Source organism: Crassostrea angulata, unplaced genomic scaffold (genome assembly GCF_025612915.1).
Source record: "Crassostrea angulata isolate pt1a10 unplaced genomic scaffold, ASM2561291v2 HiC_scaffold_87, whole genome shotgun sequence".
NCBI lineage: Eukaryota > Metazoa > Mollusca > Bivalvia > Ostreida > Ostreidae > Magallana > Magallana angulata.
Window position 1 is genome coordinate 43849 of NW_026441642.1, and position 21129 is coordinate 64977.

Here is a 21129-nt window from a genome sequence, read left to right on the forward strand (position 1 = left end):
TTTACTTGAAGTCAGAGTTGAAAGATTAAAAAAAAAACTCACCCTTAATGTCAGGATTTGAACATTTTATTAACCATGTGTCTCAACTCTAGCAAACTGATAAAACAATGACAGAATGAAGCTGCAAGATTTTTGAACTCATAGCAACAACACGTATTATGGTCATTACATATATGTGAAAGACTGATTTCCTTCCATAAGAAACAAAGTGGACCAATGACCTTCATGGTCAACGACTATAATAAAGCCCTTTGAATGATCCATAGAAATGCATCCTAAATATAACAGTCCTGCATTGTGGCTTTGTTGCATGGGTATAAAGATATATGGTCTAGCTGAGATGTAACAGTACTTGGTATTTTGGAAAGATTTCTTGTAAGATAAAGAATTCATCGTTAAACATGAAAATGTCAGTATGGGAATCTAAAGAGTTGAAGTTAAATGACAATTTCTTTTAAAAATTGAAAAAAAGGTGGACGTGAAAGTTAAAACACAGCGTTCTTGAATTGGTGATAAATCCGAACGTCACCGTCTGAAGATCTTTCCTTAACGTCCATTTTTAGATTGGTTCTTCCGGATTGTTAAAAGTGTTCAAACTGTAACGGGAAGTATTTCAAAATTATATTTTACATATATTGGCAGATGGATGACGGATTAACAAAAATGTAAGCACATTGAGCATAAAAAATGACCTTTGGAGTCGAAGATATGGGTCGTCTTCCTGTGTAGAATTATCGAATTCTGTGGAAAGAAATAGAATATATTTAGAAACTGAAAGGCGTGAGATTTTATGAAGTATTTGTATCAGTTGTTGAATATGATGGATATTAAAAAAAAACCTTTATTTCCGTCTTCACGGCGCCAGATATCCAGACTGTCTATACTTCCTTTCTTCTCTGCTTCCTCTAGCTCTTTCCTGCGAGATTAGATAACTATCGTGACACATTGAACAGATGATAAACGAAACAGAACGAAGAAAAATCCTCCAAATCGATTTATACTTACACAGTTTCCTGCAAGAATTTTTCTGTGAAACCAAACCAACACCAATTAAAAAAAATATGGTAATTGCCAGAATTTTTTAAAGTACAAATTTGAATAATGAGAAGGGAAATTCCGCCTAATACAATTATTAAACACTTACGTTTGTGTCGGGTGCGATACATTACAACGCTTCCCACCACGAGAGTCAGAAGTACCAACCCCCCGATGCTTCCTATCACTATGACCTCTGAGTTTGTGTTCCATAGAGACGCTGAAAACAGGTTCCCGTGTGAAATTAGAGTGAGTTTGCGTATTTACAATTCATCAAGGTTATTGAATAGACAAATAAATAAAAGAAATTAATAAATGAAAAACATAAAAAATGTATCAACCCAAGCAAGTTTGGATATCTTTCAATGTTTATATCAACCAATATTATTATAGAAAGCACCGAAGCAACCTCTAATAATACAATATCCAATAATGATATAAAGTTTCATAAGTGTTCAAAATCCTGACTACTAATGATATAATTTTATCATTATCGAACTATCTAGCCGTCCATTATTGATACAATTTCAAAACTATATAACTTTTGGTCAAAATTCACATCAACTAATGATAAGAAACAAAAACGCAAAACATGTGTACACATCGTTTACCAATAATGATTATTCGTATAATTTTTATAGCATTAGTGAATGGACTTCAACCATCATGGAACAATTATGTGTTCAATGGTACTGTTTTAAACAAGTTTTAGACAAGTCATGCTCTTTCGTATGCCCATTTGTCTACTTCTGTGTTGGCTAAGAGGGGTTTATTAGTTGGATTATCAACAAAGTTGACAATTTAAGATGAGTATATCGTTGACCAGCAATGAGAAATCTTTATATTGCATTAGGCCTACTGGAAAGTATTTCCTAGTGGATAGACAAGACAAGACACGTTTGCGTGCCACTCTGTCTATTTCTCTGTTAGCTCAGAAAAGTATAAGATAGATTATTAAAATATAATATTTCCTAGTGGATGGTCTGTCTAATGGATGGATTTCAACCATTAATGATACAATAACATGTATGTATGAAAAGGTATATGCAAAATTTAAAACAGTACCATTTCATACATAATTGAATCAATAATGGTAGAAGTTTACCCTCTAATGCAATAAAAGTTATATCCTTAAAGGTCAACAATGTACTTATTTTGCGTTTTCCTCTAATATCATAAGTGGATGTGAATTTTGACCCTTAATGATATAACTTTATGAAACTGAATCATAAGTGGACGGCTAGGTAGTTCGTTAATGATGTTAAAATTATACTATAAATGGTCAGTATTCTGAACACTAACGCAATTTTATATCATTGGTGGATACTGTATCATTAGACGTTACTACAATGCATGAAGTTAGAAATGTTATTTTTCAATGGAAATTTATAGAAAATTGTCAAGATTTTAATTAACAAAAAATGTCACCTTTTTCTTGTATGACAACGTCGACAGAGAAATTATAAGTGACGTAACCATGCGAATTATTGACGAATAGAATGTAGTCCCCTGTCCATGTTGATGTAATGTTGGTCAATCTCACGTCTGCTGAGTAGAGGGGCATTTCAAGAGGAACAACCACTGCCTTCAGTGTGGAACGTTCTGTACTATAAAATTCTACACCAATGCTGCGTTTTTGTTCCATGTTTGCCTTGGAAACGGTCAAACGTTGCTTGGGTGTTGGAGAGCTGGCTATGGAGATGACGAATTGTATACGCTGTCCCTCGGCGACATGAAATACTTTTCTGTCAGTTGGTTGAATCAATAGAGGTGGGCCTGAATTTAAAGAAAATACTAAGAGTTTTCCCTTCCAGCTTAAGTGTGAAATGAAAAGGCAAATCACATATCAAGAATAACTATATATACACGTACGCGATTACAAAAAGTACGCAAGACATACATGTAAATATTAAAATATAGAATCACAACTTTGGAAAAGAAAGTTTTATCTAGTTAATTGTTCTGTAACTTTACTACCCTGAACATCGACGTGTACAGTTCTGGTCAGGTTTCTAATTACGACTCTGCCCTTGGTTACGTTACTGCCAGCGGTTACGTTACTGCCCGTAGTTACGTCACTGCTATTGGTTACATGGCTGTCCCTGATTACGTTACTGGGACTGGTTCCGTTACTATTATTCGTTAAGACACTTGAGGTGTTTGACACGGTAAAGCCTTCACACGTTTGGTATTGAACAAAGCAGACGTAATATCCAGTGTCATTGAATGATACATTTTTTAAATGAAGGGTGTTGTTACTGCTGATGATATTTTGTGCCCCTGATTTCCTCCAATATGCATGAAGATAAACCACTCGTATACTTGACATAAAGCAATGAAGCTCAGTGCTGGTTGTTAAATTCACAGCAGTTGTATTGGGTAATTCATAAAACTCTACAAAAAGTACTAAGGTTTATCAACAATTTAAATTAACAGAAATGTTCAGAACATTGTTTATGTTTGTTTAGATTACCTTGTGATAGCGATATATTTCCATTTGTTGTTGAGTTTAGAATATATTCGTCACCATGACAACCGCTTTCGTAATCTTCTTCCTCAAAAGAACTGAGTTCTATAAAAGTGTGATCATGCGATGGTTACTTTAAAGATACAAATAGTATGCTTGATTTGATTGCCAAAACATTTACAAGATCTGAAATTCGAATAAAACACCTAGCTGTCATTATGAGCAATTGAATGTTATCTCTATTTAACATCAATTTAGAATCATATGTAACTTGTAGGCAAATGTAATCTTTAGTTGTATAGCTTATTCAAGAACCGTTAGGTTAACCTTACCTGAGAACAAATTTCCAAAACCTGTGATGCTCATAAAAACTGGCAACAAATGCAAAGATATCAAAGAGCACATTTTAATCCAGCCGCACTGATGACATATACGGAAGGATGTAACATTGTAATCAAAATTCACAACAGCACAGTATCGCACGATCAGTCCTCGTATTCATACTATTTCGACCAAAGCGTGCATTTATCACACTTGATATCTTAAAAATACATACAAATAAATAGTAATGCTACATCTATATTTTTTTCCTATCTTTTATTGTAAGTTGTAATAATACATATTTAGCATATTAATGTACAAAAGTTATCATTTTAGCATGTGGTTAGAGACTGTCATTTAAAGAAGGTGTGTATGTACTATGAAGTGAGTAATACGATTGTAGCATAAGAAACACATGTATGTTTATGGAATAGGAATGGCAAGATAATTAGATAGGTATCACATGTTTTCGAATTTCTACTTACTACCGTTGTACATTCTGCTGATGACAAATTAATAAAATGTTTTGTAACTTATTCAACATTCAATATCCACATATAAAAGGAGTAAAGGAATTGCTGTCATTTCAGTAAACTTATCATAACAACAATTTCTAAAACGTATCCGACGATGTATTTTATCATGAACGATCCGAATTATTGCCACTTTGCAGAAGGTTTCAATTGTTTACTCTTGCATGAAACATATAGAGAAACACACTTAAGGCTAGATATTTAAAACTAGAGCAAAGCTCGTTGCAAAGCAACGAGTGGGTCTTCCGTGAATATCGAAAGTAAAGCTACAAGAACCTCAAAGAACTCGTAACAAAAGTATCTTAAGTACAAAAGATTAAAAAATCGAATGATTCTAGCTACGACCGAATGATTTTAAGTACGAATTAACAAAAACCTAACAAAAAACAAAATTTTGAATGTGTTTAAGTACGACTTAACAATTTTGAATTGTTTTAGGTACAAGATAACTTAACCTTTACCTAACATCTATTCTATTAGTCCAGACTGCAGAATCAAAATTTCCGTAAGAATAAGTTTTTTAATGCTTATAGTTTTATGATCAGTACGAATTGTTTTCAGTAGAAGTTACTATCAGTGTGAATTTTGCACTATTTTTCAATCCAAGACCGCGGAATCAAAATTTCCGGAAAAATCAGTTTTTAAACCTCGATATCTTTGTAATGCATCCTCCGATTTTCAAACGGTCTTCAACATTAGATTCAGCTTAAACAGCTCTACAAAATACGTATACGTTTTTTATTTGATCAAAAAATTCAAATTTTCGAAAAATTAGATTCACTTCCGGTTTTGACCGGAAGAGACAGATTTTCATTTCCAGCCTTATGGCATAGGTAAATTGAAAATTTATAACCACGGAACATTTCCCGGACAAAATTTTTAAAATTTAAAAAACGACGTAACGTAAAAACAGAAGTGACGTTGTCATCGAAACTTTATCATCTTTGAGGGATAATAGTTGCACATAAACTCTGAAAGTTTCATTAAAATTGGTTGAAAACATTTTGAGTTATGAAGCCAAAAAGGAGTCAGAAAAAAAGAAAAAAATATTAATAAAAAGAAACCGAAGAATAACAAGAAGGTCTTCCGTTAAAAACGGAAGACCCTAATAAACCCCCACCTATTATTACTTCCCAACCAATCAACAACATGCCTTCCTGGTTTTGCAAGGTATATAAATGTAAAACATGTTTTTTCTGTATCATATTACATTTGAAGTTAAACAATGAAAATTATGTTACTGACGCTGATATTCACATTGGTGTCTTTCCAAGTTATCAGTGGGTATTTTTATTATCACAGCAATTTGTTACATATGTTGTATAGAGATGTTTTAAATGTTTTGCTTTATGTACACAGGCGCAACAGGTTTGATTTCCAGCATTGCAACAGGGGGTTGTTCAGTACTCATACAATGGAACAGTAGAACTTATTCCGAGTACTTCATAACTATTCGTGACAAAAAGGATACAAATTATTTCAACATTGAGACAAACAGTAACATATTTACATTTGGTGAAGCGCGGCCTGGTCAAGAATACAAAATAATATGGTACCCAATAAAAAATAGAAAAAGAATTGAAAACTTAACTGAAGAAATAACAGTTCTGGTTCCAAGCGGTATGTTTACATTTGTGAATTTATTCATAGTACTTGTTTTTTTTAGTGTTGTAAATGTTTTTATCACATGTGATGTGTATATGTAGTGTATAATTATTTAGAATGCCTCCTTGAATCATTGACTACACATCTAGCATCAAAAGAGACAGTGAACCAAAACACGGGTATTACTATACTGTAGAAGAATATATATATATATATATATATATATATATATATATATATATATATATATATATATATATATATATATATATATATAATGGTTAAATTTCTAAATTGTAGTATCTAAGCATTTTGTATGGTGTATTAACTGTAATTGGCTTTAAAGTTATAGCTATAGATGTTGCTGAAACTTCCACCGAGGTTACTTTTACCCTGGATATGACTACAGAATTTGACAAACTCGGTAAGTTTTGAATACTTGTTTTTTGGCATTTTCTTGGTATTGCACTTTTTAAGGTTTATCGCTTCTAATGTCGAGTCATTAAAGTAATTTGTAGCACACGATTGAATATAGATGAAATAATGTAAGTCATACTTAAACTACTAGTACTACGAATCCAAATAAGCAAATACGGCTTATGGCAAATTATAGGAGACTCTTACGGGCCTTCTGTACAAAGAACAAATTTCTTTTAACATGTGTACTAAGAGAGAACGCCTATTTAAGGTCAAGATAAATTCTTTCAATGATACTTCATAACAATAGCTGAGTTTGATTGGGTGTACGTGGGCTAAAATGTTTCGTAAACACAATGAAAAAATCATGTTTTAAACTGTCATTTTCAATTTAATATGAAGGAAATAAGAAACACATTTCGGAGTTTTGTCCACTTTTGACTAATAAAATATACCAAGAATGCCTACAGTCTCTCCAAAAACGAAATTAAAGAAGCTCTTGACCTAAATGATGTCAAATTGAATATAGGTATCGCAATTACTTTTCCCGTGATTTTATAAAAGAATGTAAAGAAATTGTTTAATTTTCAAAATAATTCCTTTGAAGCCGTAAAGTACGGGAAAAAGATTCTTCAAATCAATTATAACGCCACAATGGTTCTAGCATCAAAAAGACACTCTGGAATCATTTACTTGATCTTGACCTTAATGTGTATTGAATTATACTGCTATCCAAATTGTACAATGTATTTATATTTTATATATAATGATTTCAAAATGACAATGTGTACAGGTAACTTTCTTTCTCAGCAAATTGTAAAAATGTTGCAATTCACTTAAATTTTATGATTATTTACAGCTGCTTTAGACGATGCAATTCTTCAATAAAGATAACTTTTTATTCATTTCTCTTTTTATAATTCACTAAGCGAACATAACACACTACTTCATGATCAAACTGTGTACAGGTCACCATGGATTCTGCACCATCTATTTTTGGGTGTCCCTGATAGCTTTTCCTATAATGATTGGAGTCGTAATGGTTCTCATGTACTTTTGTGTCGCAAGGAAGAAGCAAGGTATTAAGTACCACTGTATGGAAAACATATCATATTTTATTGAAATCAATGAGCTAAGGTAAAACTATCAAGTCTTTTCTTTAAAACTTTACACTCATTGACAAATCATCCTTTTTTAGATACAAAACACAGACACCAGGAGGAGGATCAAATTACGAGGTATTACATGTATATTTCCTCATTGTCATCATTATATGTTTGGAATTTTGTTTCAGTTTACATGAATTCCGCATTTAATTTTGTTTCAACTGCAGGTCAGCTCGTCTCGACGTAAAATCGAATAACTATTCAACGACCATTCGTATTATTACGACGAAGTTGAATACTCACTTGCACACGAGTCTGGAATTTAACCTCATGATTGTATATTTCCTTATTTTGCAAAAAACAAAACACTCATGTTTTCATTGAAAAAACATTTCAAAACATTTTTCTAAACTACAAAGCCTTGTTAATTTTGATTGATAATCATAAAGGTTCCATTGTTAATAGCTCCGTTATATACGGCAGACAAAAGTGTTTAAATGTTGAAAATGTACACTTACAGTTTTGTACACATATCTTGGATGAAAATCTATATATACAGAAACTGTACATGCAGAGCCAGGACGGACACCATTGTTTATTGTTTTACCACAAACAATTTGTATTAATTAAATACTATAGATTGCAATGACAAATTGTTTGATGATGTAGGTATCATAAGAAAAAACAATTGGATTTATGATGTTAAACATTGCTTGATTGATGAAAGTTTTAAGATAATTTGGAATCTACGAAGATATGATGATGTCCTTAAATAAAAAAATTAATTAGAAAGTAAATCGAATAATTATCGCCTATGTTAAAAATTCTGGAAATGATATCTTTATCGACACCTTTATTACAACTTTGTTTTAGTAATATTTAAAAAAAGGTACATACCTATTAAGGTTTAAAATATATATATTTTTTATTTCTAAAACTAAATTATCATTTTATACCCTTGCTGTTGAGACTATTCAATATAATTGATCCATCAGATAGAACGTCTGTATTGTACTTTTGTTAATTAATTGTATGGAGAATGAAATTCATTTTATCTTGATACACTAATGTCTTTTGTTCGAAATACATCAAACCATATTTTTATCTTCATATCAATTGAATGATAGACTTCTGGGATAGGGATAAAGGTATTTCATCAATATAGATGGGAAGTTTTCTTACAGAAAATTTAGTTTTCCGATCGGATCATATAAATCGTATAGGATTTTTGTTCAAATTCTACTTAAATTCAATCCCCACTTGATATCCGATTGCAAATTCATCCTATATGAATATTGTTTTTCCTTTGAAAACGATTATTTTACATAGTTATATGTTTTACAACGATAAATATCTCATCTATTTAATAAGACATATCAAAACCAAAAGTGGTTTTCAAGTATGAATGAGAAAACTGTGATTGACGTAAATTAAACAGTAAATTAAAAAGTAAAAAATGATTGCTTTTTATAATGCCGATTTGCGGCATGTGTGCCATTTGAAATCATTTGAAATATGATTTTATAAGAAATAAATTCACTCCCACTTCAATTGCAATTTGTTAAACTTTTTTTTTTTTGGTCTTATTTACTTTGCTGAAATGTTTTAGTCTAAATTTGCATATGTGGTTATACTATTTCAAACTGCCTGAATCTATTATTTATTTTTGTTTTCATATTTCGTATTAATAGAATACGTTTATATACCTTAGATTTTTACGACTTGACACTGGGCATACGAAAAGTACTTGTGTTTTTAAGGTCGATATTGAAAAGTTTCAGTGAGAATCCCCCGACAATCTAAAAAGGAAAGATCTACCCTAAAATTAAAACAATGCTTTATCAAAGGCAAAAGCTATCCACACTGAACAGTGGTCATCAAAAATTTGTTTGTTGCAAGATGTATTGTATTTTTCCTTTGGACTTTTGATTTTTAGCACTGTTCTTTATTACCACATTTCATTTAGTTCCAGCGCATTATTAAAACATTCAACTTTACTGAATTGCAACTACAGCTTAAGTCTTGTCGCAAACCAACTACATATCATATTTACATATTTTACTAGAAAAAGACATAAATGGTAACCGAAAAAAAAAACTTTGATAAACGTGAAGACTTCAATTTTTCAATAGTGAACTTTCCTTGCTTATGTAGAACTATGCCTTTATAACCTGTATAAAAGATTTTGTCTTTAAGTTGATTCGATACGCAAGGGCATGCTTTACCTATAACCAGTTTCTAAACCACGGCATGCTTATGACAAACAAGTTTATAAACCAAGATTATCAACAGTCTCGATTGAAGTCATCACTTCGTAAGTTCTATGATCGATACAACGATCCTGTCAGCAAATGCAATCTTCTGCCGAATTCCGACCGACGTTTATCATACTTATTGTTCAGCCATTATTATTTACCTAACTGTCTACGGATTTTTACGTTTTCCCGATTACAACAAAGAGCATATGGCGGGTGTACCCGGTCAGCAGAGGATGCTCACTCCTCCCTGGCACATGATCCTACCGTGTTTATTCTTCATTTTGTATTTTTCCTTTAGACTTTTCATATTGTACGCTGTTCGTTATCACCACATCCTATAAATCCTATAAATCCCGAAGGTCTTTATGAAAGATTTGATCACGATTGACCGTATTTGACCAACTTAAAACATTCAAAAAATTATTAATTTTTACTTGTTGTTATATAATTTTCAGCAAATGTAAAAATTCATAAAAACAGTAATTGATAAATGTATGGGAATATACATTGCAAAATCGATCTATAATGTATGAAAATAACATAAATGAAAAAAAAGAATAATTAGTTCATATTTTTTATGCTAGTATTGTTTAATAAACTGTAAAATCAATTGGAGAATATTATATGATATAATATAAGAATACCAGTTAGAATACAAATTACATCTGTTTTAAGAAAACATTTGCATAAGACACAGATAACTTATTAAAACGTGTTTTCGTAAAAATGACCGCCCGGTTCCTCCAAGGATATCTTAAAAACGCATTCCCCTATAAAATAAGATATATGAATTTGAATTATCATCAAATGTTAACGCAAAATTAGTTGTTTTTAATGTATGTCACTTTAAAATTATTTTACTAATAAAAACACCTTAGATTTGTAATTATATTTCGGGACTTACATCGGAACTGTTGCCTTTTTAACGTAAAAATCATAATTGTTTTGCCATGTTTATTTTATTTGCTAATTTTCATATATCCGTTTCATTTATAATTATCATGTTTTTTACCATCCATGTTCTGCAAGTTGTAATACTCGGTAACTTTCGCATCAACAGGTCTTTGCAAATTTTCATATGTAATTCTACAGAAATAAATCATTATTAAACACCTGCTTCTGTGGTTGAGAGAGAAAAAACATAGAGAGATAGAGAGGGAAAGAGAAACAAGAGGTCTTACGTATTCTTTTCTTTATTTTCTGTGAAAAAAAATATATATTCATGTGCAATTAGTACTAAAATGAAGATACTTTTATGTATGAAATCAGTTGATAAATATTATAAAAATTACCATACCGGTTGATAAAATATCTGCGTAGCGGTTGGTAGCTTTGCTTTTTTCCAATTTATCATATTCATTTCTACAACAACCAAAAAAAAACCCGTTAAATTATTCAACATAGTAGCCACAGGTCCCGAGGTAGAATATTAAATATTGCAGGGACTTTTATTTTCAAGAAGAGTGGTAAATTTAACATTTAAAAAGTTGATTTTTCTTACCCCCAAAATACAAACTTTTTGGTCATTTTCAAGTCGAACATATGTTGAAAATGCAAATTGTAAAGTAATTTAGAAAAATGAGCTTGCATGCAGATCATATATTAAGTGTATGGAGGATCATTAAATGAAAAGATGGATTTTCGCACGTTTTCAGTTCCGATCAATATACTGATTAAATATCAGAGAATAAGATTGAAGCAAAAGCACACTGAAACGAACTTAAGCAAAATACGGATGGAATTATGTACAGACAAATGATTAGTTCAATATCAATAATTCACCATATAGATTTCTAAATAACACTCACCGTTCTCTGCTTTCATGTCCTACAATTATAGGTCACGTAATGATATTATGTCAAAAATAAAATTATTTAACAAAAAAGAAAATAAATTTGTAAATGTTTTAAAGTTGCCTGCAGGAGAAAAAAATTACCGCAATACAGGATCGGAACTACTAATGTGTTCAAATTCAAAAGTATTAAATCACTTAACGGGCAATCTTTTCTTGTCAATAATATAAATAGAAAACATGACCGATGACAAGAACAAAGCAAATTTTTAATATTCGGGACAGTGAGTCCCTTTCAGACTATATACTAGTATTACATGTACCATAAAATATAGTACGGACACATTATGTACCTTCTAGGGTTGTGTAATTAGATGTGCCCTCATTTGTTGTGACAATCGTATTCCTGAAATAATTCATATATCATAATAAAAATACAGAAACGTTATACCATCGAAAGAAAACACGAACCTAAGACAAAAACAAAACGAATAAATACTTTAAATTTGCATTAGCAAATCACGTAAAAGAAAAGACTATAAATATATATTTTTAATATTGCCTAATGAAATCTAGCACACGCAAATTCCTTTTTTGAAAAGATCCTAATATTTCTGAAACTGATATTGTTCTATCACTAAAGTAAGTGAGTATATGCATGCTTGCCTGTAGTTTTTTAGAGTGGCATGTGTATCAAATATACATATACTTATTATAATACACCATATAAGTATTCCATCCGGATATCAGACCAATATGTCACTTAATAAATATTAACAATTTATTTTTGTGATCGGCTTCGGCCGATCACTGTTGTGTCCATATGAGGCATCCGGCAAATGCTTCCATTTACGCACACATTCCGCTTGCATAAGTAGTTCTTATAAAAACTTGAAGTTTGGTTTAGTATTTATATGACATTTTACTCAGTTTTATTTCAATTCATTTACCTTAAGAGATGCAAACATACATAAAATACAGTTCGACCTGTTAATTCAAAAATGCACATTTTGTCTCACGCGTAAGAATTTCGATCGAAAGATTCATTCAGTAATGCAGTTGACCTCATTGAACTGACCTCAATCATAAGAAGATGCTCCATGAACTGACCTCGATCTATTGATGTTGCATAATAGTAGCTAGAAAGACGGTTTGATTTATAAACAAGGTTACGTTATAATGCGACCTCAATAGCAAGTTATGATGGCATTCAATGTTTTTCCGTCGTATTAAATTATTTTAATACAACTCTTTCTTTGTATACGTGTTAATGCTCTTTGAATAGCCCTACTCAGTATTCTGAAGAAGAAGAAGAAGAAGAAGAAGAAGAAGAAGAAGAAGAAGATACATTAACATTTAATAAATGCGTTAAAAATATATAACTAGACAAGAAGTTTACGAACGGCTTTCCCCAAATTTATTTCAAAATTGAATTTGTTGACGGTTTATAATGATGAAATTTTGGTGTACAGGTTTAAAATTAATATTCTATATTTTGTAAAAATACAGTACTTTTTAAATCATTTTACATCAAACTGATCATGTTGATTGCTTCTAGCTATCAATATATCATTATTGCCGATCATTCCTTTAAAAGGAATACTTGTTTTTAAAGTTGATGTGCATTTAGAACTTTTGACTTCTTAAGCCCATATGCTTTAAAAATTGAGCACATTGTTGTCAGGTTACAAAGCAGTGTTGTAAAAATTATTATCATAAAATTTTAAGTATCTAAAATATAGCTGTTTGAGTCGTTAGGTAATGGATATCGTCTAACATATTCATTTTCATTTTTGTCCAAGTTACAAATGTGCAGATCCTGTTATTTAGCAGCTCATCGCAATAACCCAAATCTCCACGCAAAGAAGGACCATTCTACACCTGAATTACAGTATAGGCGATCTGATGTCTTTTGGAAGTCTCTTTAATGCACATTTTTTTTTAAACCGAAGTGTTGTTTTGATTATCGGCATGTTCGAAATTTTCCAGAGTTTTTAAGATTTGATTGTCATACAGGCTGGCCCAGAATATCTGATACCAACTATTTCTTCAATAACTTTTCATTAAATTATTTTCACAATAATCTAACTACGTAAGGCATTTTCATAAAAAATGAGATGTGAATTTTAACTCAACAAATTTCACAAACATTCATAAGATTTTGCAATTTGAGCATGATTTATGAACACAACCAAAAAGAGAGTGTGTCAAAATGACGTCCTATTTTATTAGCTGCAATAATGTAGCCCTCTCCGATTTTTTATATCTGATGTTTTCTGGAGAGGGCTATAATTCCACAGGATCTCCGTAATGGTGCAAAATTAAGTTTTTAATGCGGCTGACTTCGGTCTGAAAAGATCGATTTTATATTTGACTTCCTTTAGATAAAATGATTTTTTAATTCAGGTTGAACAAATTAACCGTATATAAATCAAAACCAGATAAAACACATCAGCATGTTTACCAGTCGTCTTTTTCAGCAGCCATGACAGTTCTTGCGTGATTTTATGGGATGTACGCTTGGAGTTTTGATGGGCTTGATAACGTGAATGTCAGTGTAAATAATCGATCTTACCTCGTTATATCACTAAAACATCATTTAAGGAAATGGTATATAATGGCAAATTCATATTTACCGCGTTAATTATGTTTAAAAAAGGGGAATTCGTATATTCAGTTCAAGATCCGCTCCTGAATTCTCATTGGCTGTCCCAAAATAAAACCGGTCAAGGTCAGTAAACATGGCGGACAAATTCAACCTTCGTTGTTGACATACACGAAAAATAACCGATATATGGACTATACTTGATAATTTTGGATTAATTTATGCCATAGACATCTACAACGTTTGAGTTCAGGTAAGAAATGCAAATGTTATTGTCATTTATAAACGATTTGAGACGAAATCGTTGCGGGAGTGAATCACTCCCGCACTTGCACCATTACGGAGATCCTACGGAGTTGTAGCCCTCTCCCAAAAAAAAAAATCGGGGGAGGGCTACATTATTGCAGCTATATTTTATCAACAATACTCTGTTCCGAGTTTTTGCTTCCACCACTTTTTGCTTGATAGTTCAATAATAGTAAATACCTTTGTGCTCAAACTACGTTCATCCACTAATATGAAATTTTCCAGATTATCTGTTTTGAAACGCCCCCTCTACCGTTTCAGGTTTCAATACACATCCCAAAATTGAAAGTCTACGGAGATTTTGAATTGCATTAGCCATTAATAAGCCCGGATGATAACGTTGAAAAATTGCGCGATGTATTCCGAGTGTATTCCGAATGGAGAAATGATGTAAACATTTCCCATTATAAATCTCCGTAAGAAAATTGTTTTCGTTCCTGTGAAATTTTATGAGTGAAAAGGGATATGAAGATATCTTGGATATATATTCCCTTTCATCGATTTCAATTGTATTTCTTTCACAGGTATGTGTATTTTTAATAAAAATCATCAAAATTGATGGAAGCAATAACTTGGGGCAGACTATACAACGTCAATTGTAAAAGTAAAATTCATCACAACGAATACTGCATGGATATAATTTTCTCAAACCTTCTCACTATTTACTGTCAATTGTTTTCCCAAGGGTATTTTATTTCATATTTCGTACAACTATTTTTGTAGTCTGTGTTCGAAAATACAGTTTAAAACCATATACGGAAGATGCCTGCTGTTTTATCCGAATCATTTTGAATAAAATTCAATTCATCAAAACAATATAATGCAATTTTGTGACATCATAAGTGAATGAAAGGCACGGTTTTTTTTAATTCTTTGTGATTAAAAACTAAACTTTTTTATTTTTTATTTGAGTCACAGTTTACGAGTATTTGGTCAAACATAATTTAATTTATATGAATTTCAAAAGGTATCAGATATTCTGGGACACCCCGTTTGTTTGCTAATTTGCGATTAATTGTTAGACGCAACAGGTCATTGTGAAAGGGTGTATATATATATATATATATATATATATATATATATATATATATATATATATATATATATATATATATCATACAATTTGATTTATATTATGAAGCTTTTGAGACAGCCCCTTATGTGACCCGAATTGATTAAAAACGATGATGCAACGTTGTGTTTTGCGGCTATTGTGACCTTGGCGCAATACAATTTAGTACGTCATTCCTGAGATAAATCTTACTGTTTTAATGTAAAGTTTCACTGAAATAAACCTTAAAATAATTTTTATGAAGAGTGGTAAAATTTTAAGTTTATTTTTTTTCCTAAAAAAAATTGGTATGGCCATTTTCAAGTCTAACACATGCTAAAATTTCATATCTTTAAGTAGTCTTGGAGAATGGGTTTGTATGCAGATTTTTTACCAGGACCCTTAACCAATAAAAATCTTTTTCTTCACTTCTGATACAAATGATTTGTTAAGAAATGTTTGTATTTTCATCACCAACTACCAAGTCTTTGATGATTATAGACACGGTTTCATAAATTGTTCTCGTCGTATATTCTACATTTGTAAAAAGAACAAAATATCAATTTTAACACCTGATTTGCTTATCTTCCTTTCGTATTTAGAAACCATATAGTAAGGCACATTTATCCACTTGCTTTAAACATATTTTAATAAATTGTCTAAAAATATTTATGCAACGTATTAATTATAATAAATGTTAATACTTACTTGTCTTTTTTCTGTTGCTCTAGAATATCAACATTATGCTCTATTACATAACTACAAAATTACCATTGGTATTTGTTTTACAAACAGTAATACCAGTTAGAATTATAATCAGAGACTCATTTCTTTTTGCAAATTAAAAGTCATAAATGAATTGAACCCCCTCTCCAATGATAGTTGGAAATAGGAGAGGATTTCAATATATCTTGGTCTTCATATATATCAGCCATTGCCCACTACAATGCATTCCAGATACGTTTCCAACAACTTTTAAATACTGACGAATGTAGATTGCCAAACTATAGATTATAACAAATCATTATGGAAATGTCAATATGATACAAGAAATATTCATTCATTATAAAATTGTATATCAATGATAATCCGTTTTTTAAAAACTACATTAAGAAGACAGAAATATACCGGAGTGAGAATAATATCTTCGGTAAACAAGAATCACTGTGAAGATGACAATAACAATTACTGTTATAGTCCCTCCTACACTTCCTGCAACCACAGCGACCCCCGGGTCAGATGTATCTGATAAAACGTAATAATTTATGTATTATTAAAAGTAAATATTGATTTGATATTTTTATGAAACGGTCTATTTCAAATGATTATAAAGATCCAAAAGAAGGTTCTTTTGTCAGAAAAGACAAAAGACAAATTAATTGATTCATCCTATTATACACTATTTTCAGAATATAATATATCATAACCTTACATCGTACACTGGCGACGAAAGACTGACTGTCTGTCCCCCTCTCTCCATTCATAAAGATGTTTTCTGCTGTACATCTGTATGTACCAGAACTGGTTCTCTGTGTGTTGTATAACTGTAAGGTGGAACCATTCTGTCTGAATTCTGGGTTATTTACCTTGGTCCAGTAGAACGTGGTAGCAGTAGGATTCCCTGGGGTGGCTGTACAGTTGACTGTTAAGTCTCCTCCTTCTATTATATTTTGATTAGACAGCACATTTACCACTGGTGGGTCTGTCAGGTAATTGGAATTAGAGATTCATAATATGTATTTAGGTGTATGCTGAAGCATATTTTCAAACAAATTGTATATATGTTTCTATAAGTGAATTCAGTACACGAGTAAAGTCTTCATGAACAAAGAAAAGTCATCAAGGCAATGTTTTAAGATTACATATCGTCAAACCTTACATTGGACATTTATGACCATGGTACGTCTGTGTATTCCCTTCTCCTCATCATAGTACACATTTTCTGCTGTACATTTGAAAGTACCAGAACTGTTCCGTTGTATTGTATATAACTGTATAATGGATCCGTTCTGTCTGAACTCTGGGTCATCTTCCTTAGTCCAGTAGAATGTTGTAGAGCTTGGATTCCCAGGTGTGGCCAGGCAGTCGACTGATAGATTTCCTCCCTCTATCATGTCTTGTCGAGACAGTGCATTAACTGTCGGAGGGTCTGATATAATATAATAATTTCAAGTTTCAATTGTATGAATTCATTTTCACCCCTACGTCATTTAATATGTATTTTACGCTTTCTTTGTGTCTTAATATATCATCTAAATAAATATCATAGGTAAATATCAGCTTTGTGTATAATAGTTAGAACAAATAAAAACACCCGAAATACTTAAAACACTTGACATAAAATTCCGTTAAAGTTATAGACACACGCTACATGAATCTGCCGTACGATATATGACAATTATTCAAATTATGGTTTTTGAAATACCTACATAGAACATTGATGACCATGGACTGACTATGCATTCCCTTCTCTTTATTACTATAGTTGTTTTCTGCTGTACATCTGTATGTACCAGAACTGGTTCTCTGTATGTTATATAACTGTAAGATGGCGCCATTTTGTCTGAAACCTTGGTTGTCTACCTTGGTCCAGTAGAATGTGGTAGCACTAGGATTCCCTGGGGTGGCTGTACAGTTGACTGTTAAGCCTCCTCCTTCTATTGTGTTTTGATTAGACAGCGCATTTACCACTGGTGGGTCTATTAAGTAATATTGGAATTAGACGTTCATAATATGTATCTAGGTGTATGCTGAAGCATATTTTCACACAAATTGTATATTTGTTTCTATAAGTGAATTCAGTACACGAGTTTAGTCTTCTTTGTGTCTTTATATATCATCCAAATAAATATCATAGGTAAATATCACATTTGTATATAGTTAGAACAATTAAAAACACCCGAAATACTTAAAACACTTGACGTAAAATTCAGTTAAAGTTATAGACACACGCTACATGAATCTCCCGCACGATATATGAAAATTATTCAAATTATGGTTTTTGAAATACCTACATAGAACATCGATGACCATTAACAGACTATGTGTCCCCTTCTTTCCATTACTGTAGTTGTTTTCTGCTGTACACTTGTATGTACCAGAACTGGTTCTCTGTGTGTTGTATAACTGTAAGATGGCGCCATTCTGTCTGAAACCTTGGTTGTCTACCTTGGTCCAGTAGAACGTGGTAGCACTAGGATTCCCTGGGGTGGCTGTACAGTTGACTGTTAAGTCTCCTCCTTCTATTGTGTTTTGATTAGACAGTGCATTTACTATTGGAGGGTCTGATATATAAAGCAAAACTGATATAAATTTCCATTATGTTATAAAGAACATACGAAACTTTTAATGTGAATCTGAAATGTCTTCCCTCTATGTCTTTTTTAGACAGGTCATATACCATTGGAGGGTCTATGAAATACAACATTCTACAAAATGTAGTTACTATTTCGTTTTTATTTCTATAGCTGGTAGTGATAGTTGTAATGCTAGTTTTTAATTTCTGTTTTTGTTATATGCAATTTTTTTTGGTGTAATGAAACATGGCTATCATAAAAGTTGACAATTTTTGTCGTTAGCCGTTTGTAGTGCTTTATAAATTCAGCTTATATATATATATATATATATATATATATATATATATATATATATATATATATATATATATATATATATATATATATATATATCTGAAAATACCTCCAACCAATGTATATTGAAATTGAATATACAATGTGTATATACTGGAGAAGAGTGTGCGCTCTGATAACTAAATGTTGAACTTACATTCTACATTCAGTGTTGTGCTTGCGTTCACTGTTCTTTTGTTCATGTTTGAAGCTGTACATAGTAACGTCTTCATGTTGTCTGTTCTGTTTCCAACTAAAGTAATTGAGGTTTCATGTGATCCTTCTATGGCTGTGATGATAGTAGAATCAAGATACCAAGTGATTAGAGGAGCAGGGAATGCATTTCTGTTGACTTCACACAGGACTTCAATCAATTTATGTTCGCTTATTGTCAGTGGCTTGTCACTCGGGATTAAGGAAACATTATGGACATCAACTAAAAAATCGATATTTGATTAACACCAGTCTGTTCAAACGTTTCCAAAATTATGAAAAAGAGGCATCGGAGTAAAATATATTAGATAAAAATAATAATAATACTGATATTATTAAATAATTTAAAGAAAAACTTTTTAATTTTTTAACAGAGCATCTTATTTGTATGATTTACTCTGATCTCCACTTCCATCGGATTATATATCATAGACAAAATGTATTAGACGAAAATATTCTCACTTTTATTTGTTTGCATTGGCACATAAATGACAATGAATGCAGTCGAACATCAACTTACGCAAGCTTACATATTAATTTAGATCAAAATATGAGTTTGTTTAGCTTATGATAGTAATACATAATTTGTGTAAGTACTTGAATAAAAATTTGGCATGCTAATTTTAAGAAAAAACCCGTTTATTTGTTTGCATTGCAAAATATGACCGTGAAACATATTTTTTCTCATTTTGTAAAATATATAAAACAAATTGCATTTAATTTGATCATAATTAAACAATATTCAATATCATGATGCCTCCGGAATCTTTATTTGAATTTCTTACTTGCTATATTAAGAACGATTTGTGGGCTAGCATTTCCAGCTACATTGACCACATAATCACATCGCCATTTTGATCCATTTTCATACTCTGTCATATTCTCTGCTGGTATAGTTAAACTGAACATTGACTCCGACACACATTTATAACTGTATTCACAGTTATCACTTTGAGTCGCACACGCTGCATTTGTGTTTGCAATAACGACGCATAATTTGTTGTCTCTGAAAAACTTCACAGCATTTGAAGTGTACCCAGGTGGTACAAACATATCACATGTCCATGTAAAGGCCTCCCCAAGCACCGCAAACTCCGATGATCCCGTCAGGTTGTATCTTTGACCTGAGAAAAAATATCCTTTAAACTTTTGTTCCGTAAAAAGTTTATCTTTCTCATTTATTGATTTTTTTTCATAAAAAGGATATTATCATTGATTGTTGATGACATTTTCAACAACATCATTCCTTTGTTATCACACTTAGTCTAGTATCTATTAAGATGTATGTGGCGGAACAAAAAATACCAATGTTATCAATACTTTGCTCACGAAGGAATAAGTTGGAACACATTACGAATTTGAAAACGAAAATTACAAAACAACTGCAACCAAATTCCAAAAGCGTACCCACATTCTTGATATAATCACTTATCAATAGGTATGTTCACACTAATTTAACATTGACAGAAGACGCTTTAAGGGGCGTGATCACTATTTTGGTCAAATTCTATTTTTCTGTTTTCATTACTTACAATGCTTTAGGAAAGCAATTCTAATGATCAAATAAAATTTGAGAGTCAGTCGTAAAGTAATGAGCAAGATACAGAGCTGACAATTCTTTGTCATGTACGTAAACAATGCTCGTTCGTGCCCTGTTTACATAAGTTCAAAATACCAGGAAAAATTCTTTTTCAAGCTGATTTGTCTATCTTCTCATTCGTTTTAAGCAGAAATAAACAGTTCCTAACGTTTAACACATTCACTTGAGGTCTAAAATTGGAATTTTTACTT

General features: G+C 31.5%; 2 protein-coding genes and 1 pseudogene across 2 annotated transcripts; 1 reads left to right on the plus strand and 2 right to left on the minus strand.

Annotated features, from left to right (window-relative positions):
* Positions 1-48: 48 nt before the first annotated feature.
* On the minus strand, positions 49-3985 carry LOC128169030 (uncharacterized). Its single transcript, XM_052835197.1, has 9 exons — positions 3835-3985; positions 3509-3607; positions 3013-3429; positions 2464-2811; positions 1145-1255; positions 1006-1027; positions 840-916; positions 693-741; positions 49-596 (listed from the first exon to the last, which is right to left on the minus strand). Exons 1-9 carry the CDS (start codon positions 3905-3907, stop codon positions 560-562), a joined length of 1233 nt encoding a protein of 410 aa, XP_052691157.1. The 5' UTR covers positions 3908-3985; the 3' UTR covers positions 49-559.
* Positions 3986-5581: 1596 nt separating this feature from the next.
* LOC128169033 (uncharacterized) lies at positions 5582-9035 on the plus strand (annotated as a pseudogene).
* A 1170-nt stretch (positions 9036-10205) lies between these two features.
* LOC128169027 (kin of IRRE-like protein 1) lies at positions 10206-20457 on the minus strand. Its single transcript, XM_052835192.1, has 14 exons — positions 20124-20457; positions 19283-19561; positions 18511-18780; positions 17926-18195; positions 17376-17645; positions 16929-17198; positions 16625-16741; positions 16205-16223; positions 11888-11940; positions 11551-11569; positions 11040-11104; positions 10924-10942; positions 10755-10828; positions 10206-10512 (listed from the first exon to the last, which is right to left on the minus strand). The coding sequence occupies exons 1-14, from the start codon at positions 20389-20391 to the stop codon at positions 10448-10450; spliced, it is 2058 nt and encodes a 685-aa protein (XP_052691152.1). The 5' UTR covers positions 20392-20457; the 3' UTR covers positions 10206-10447.
* Between the last annotated feature and the right edge of the window lie 672 nt (positions 20458-21129).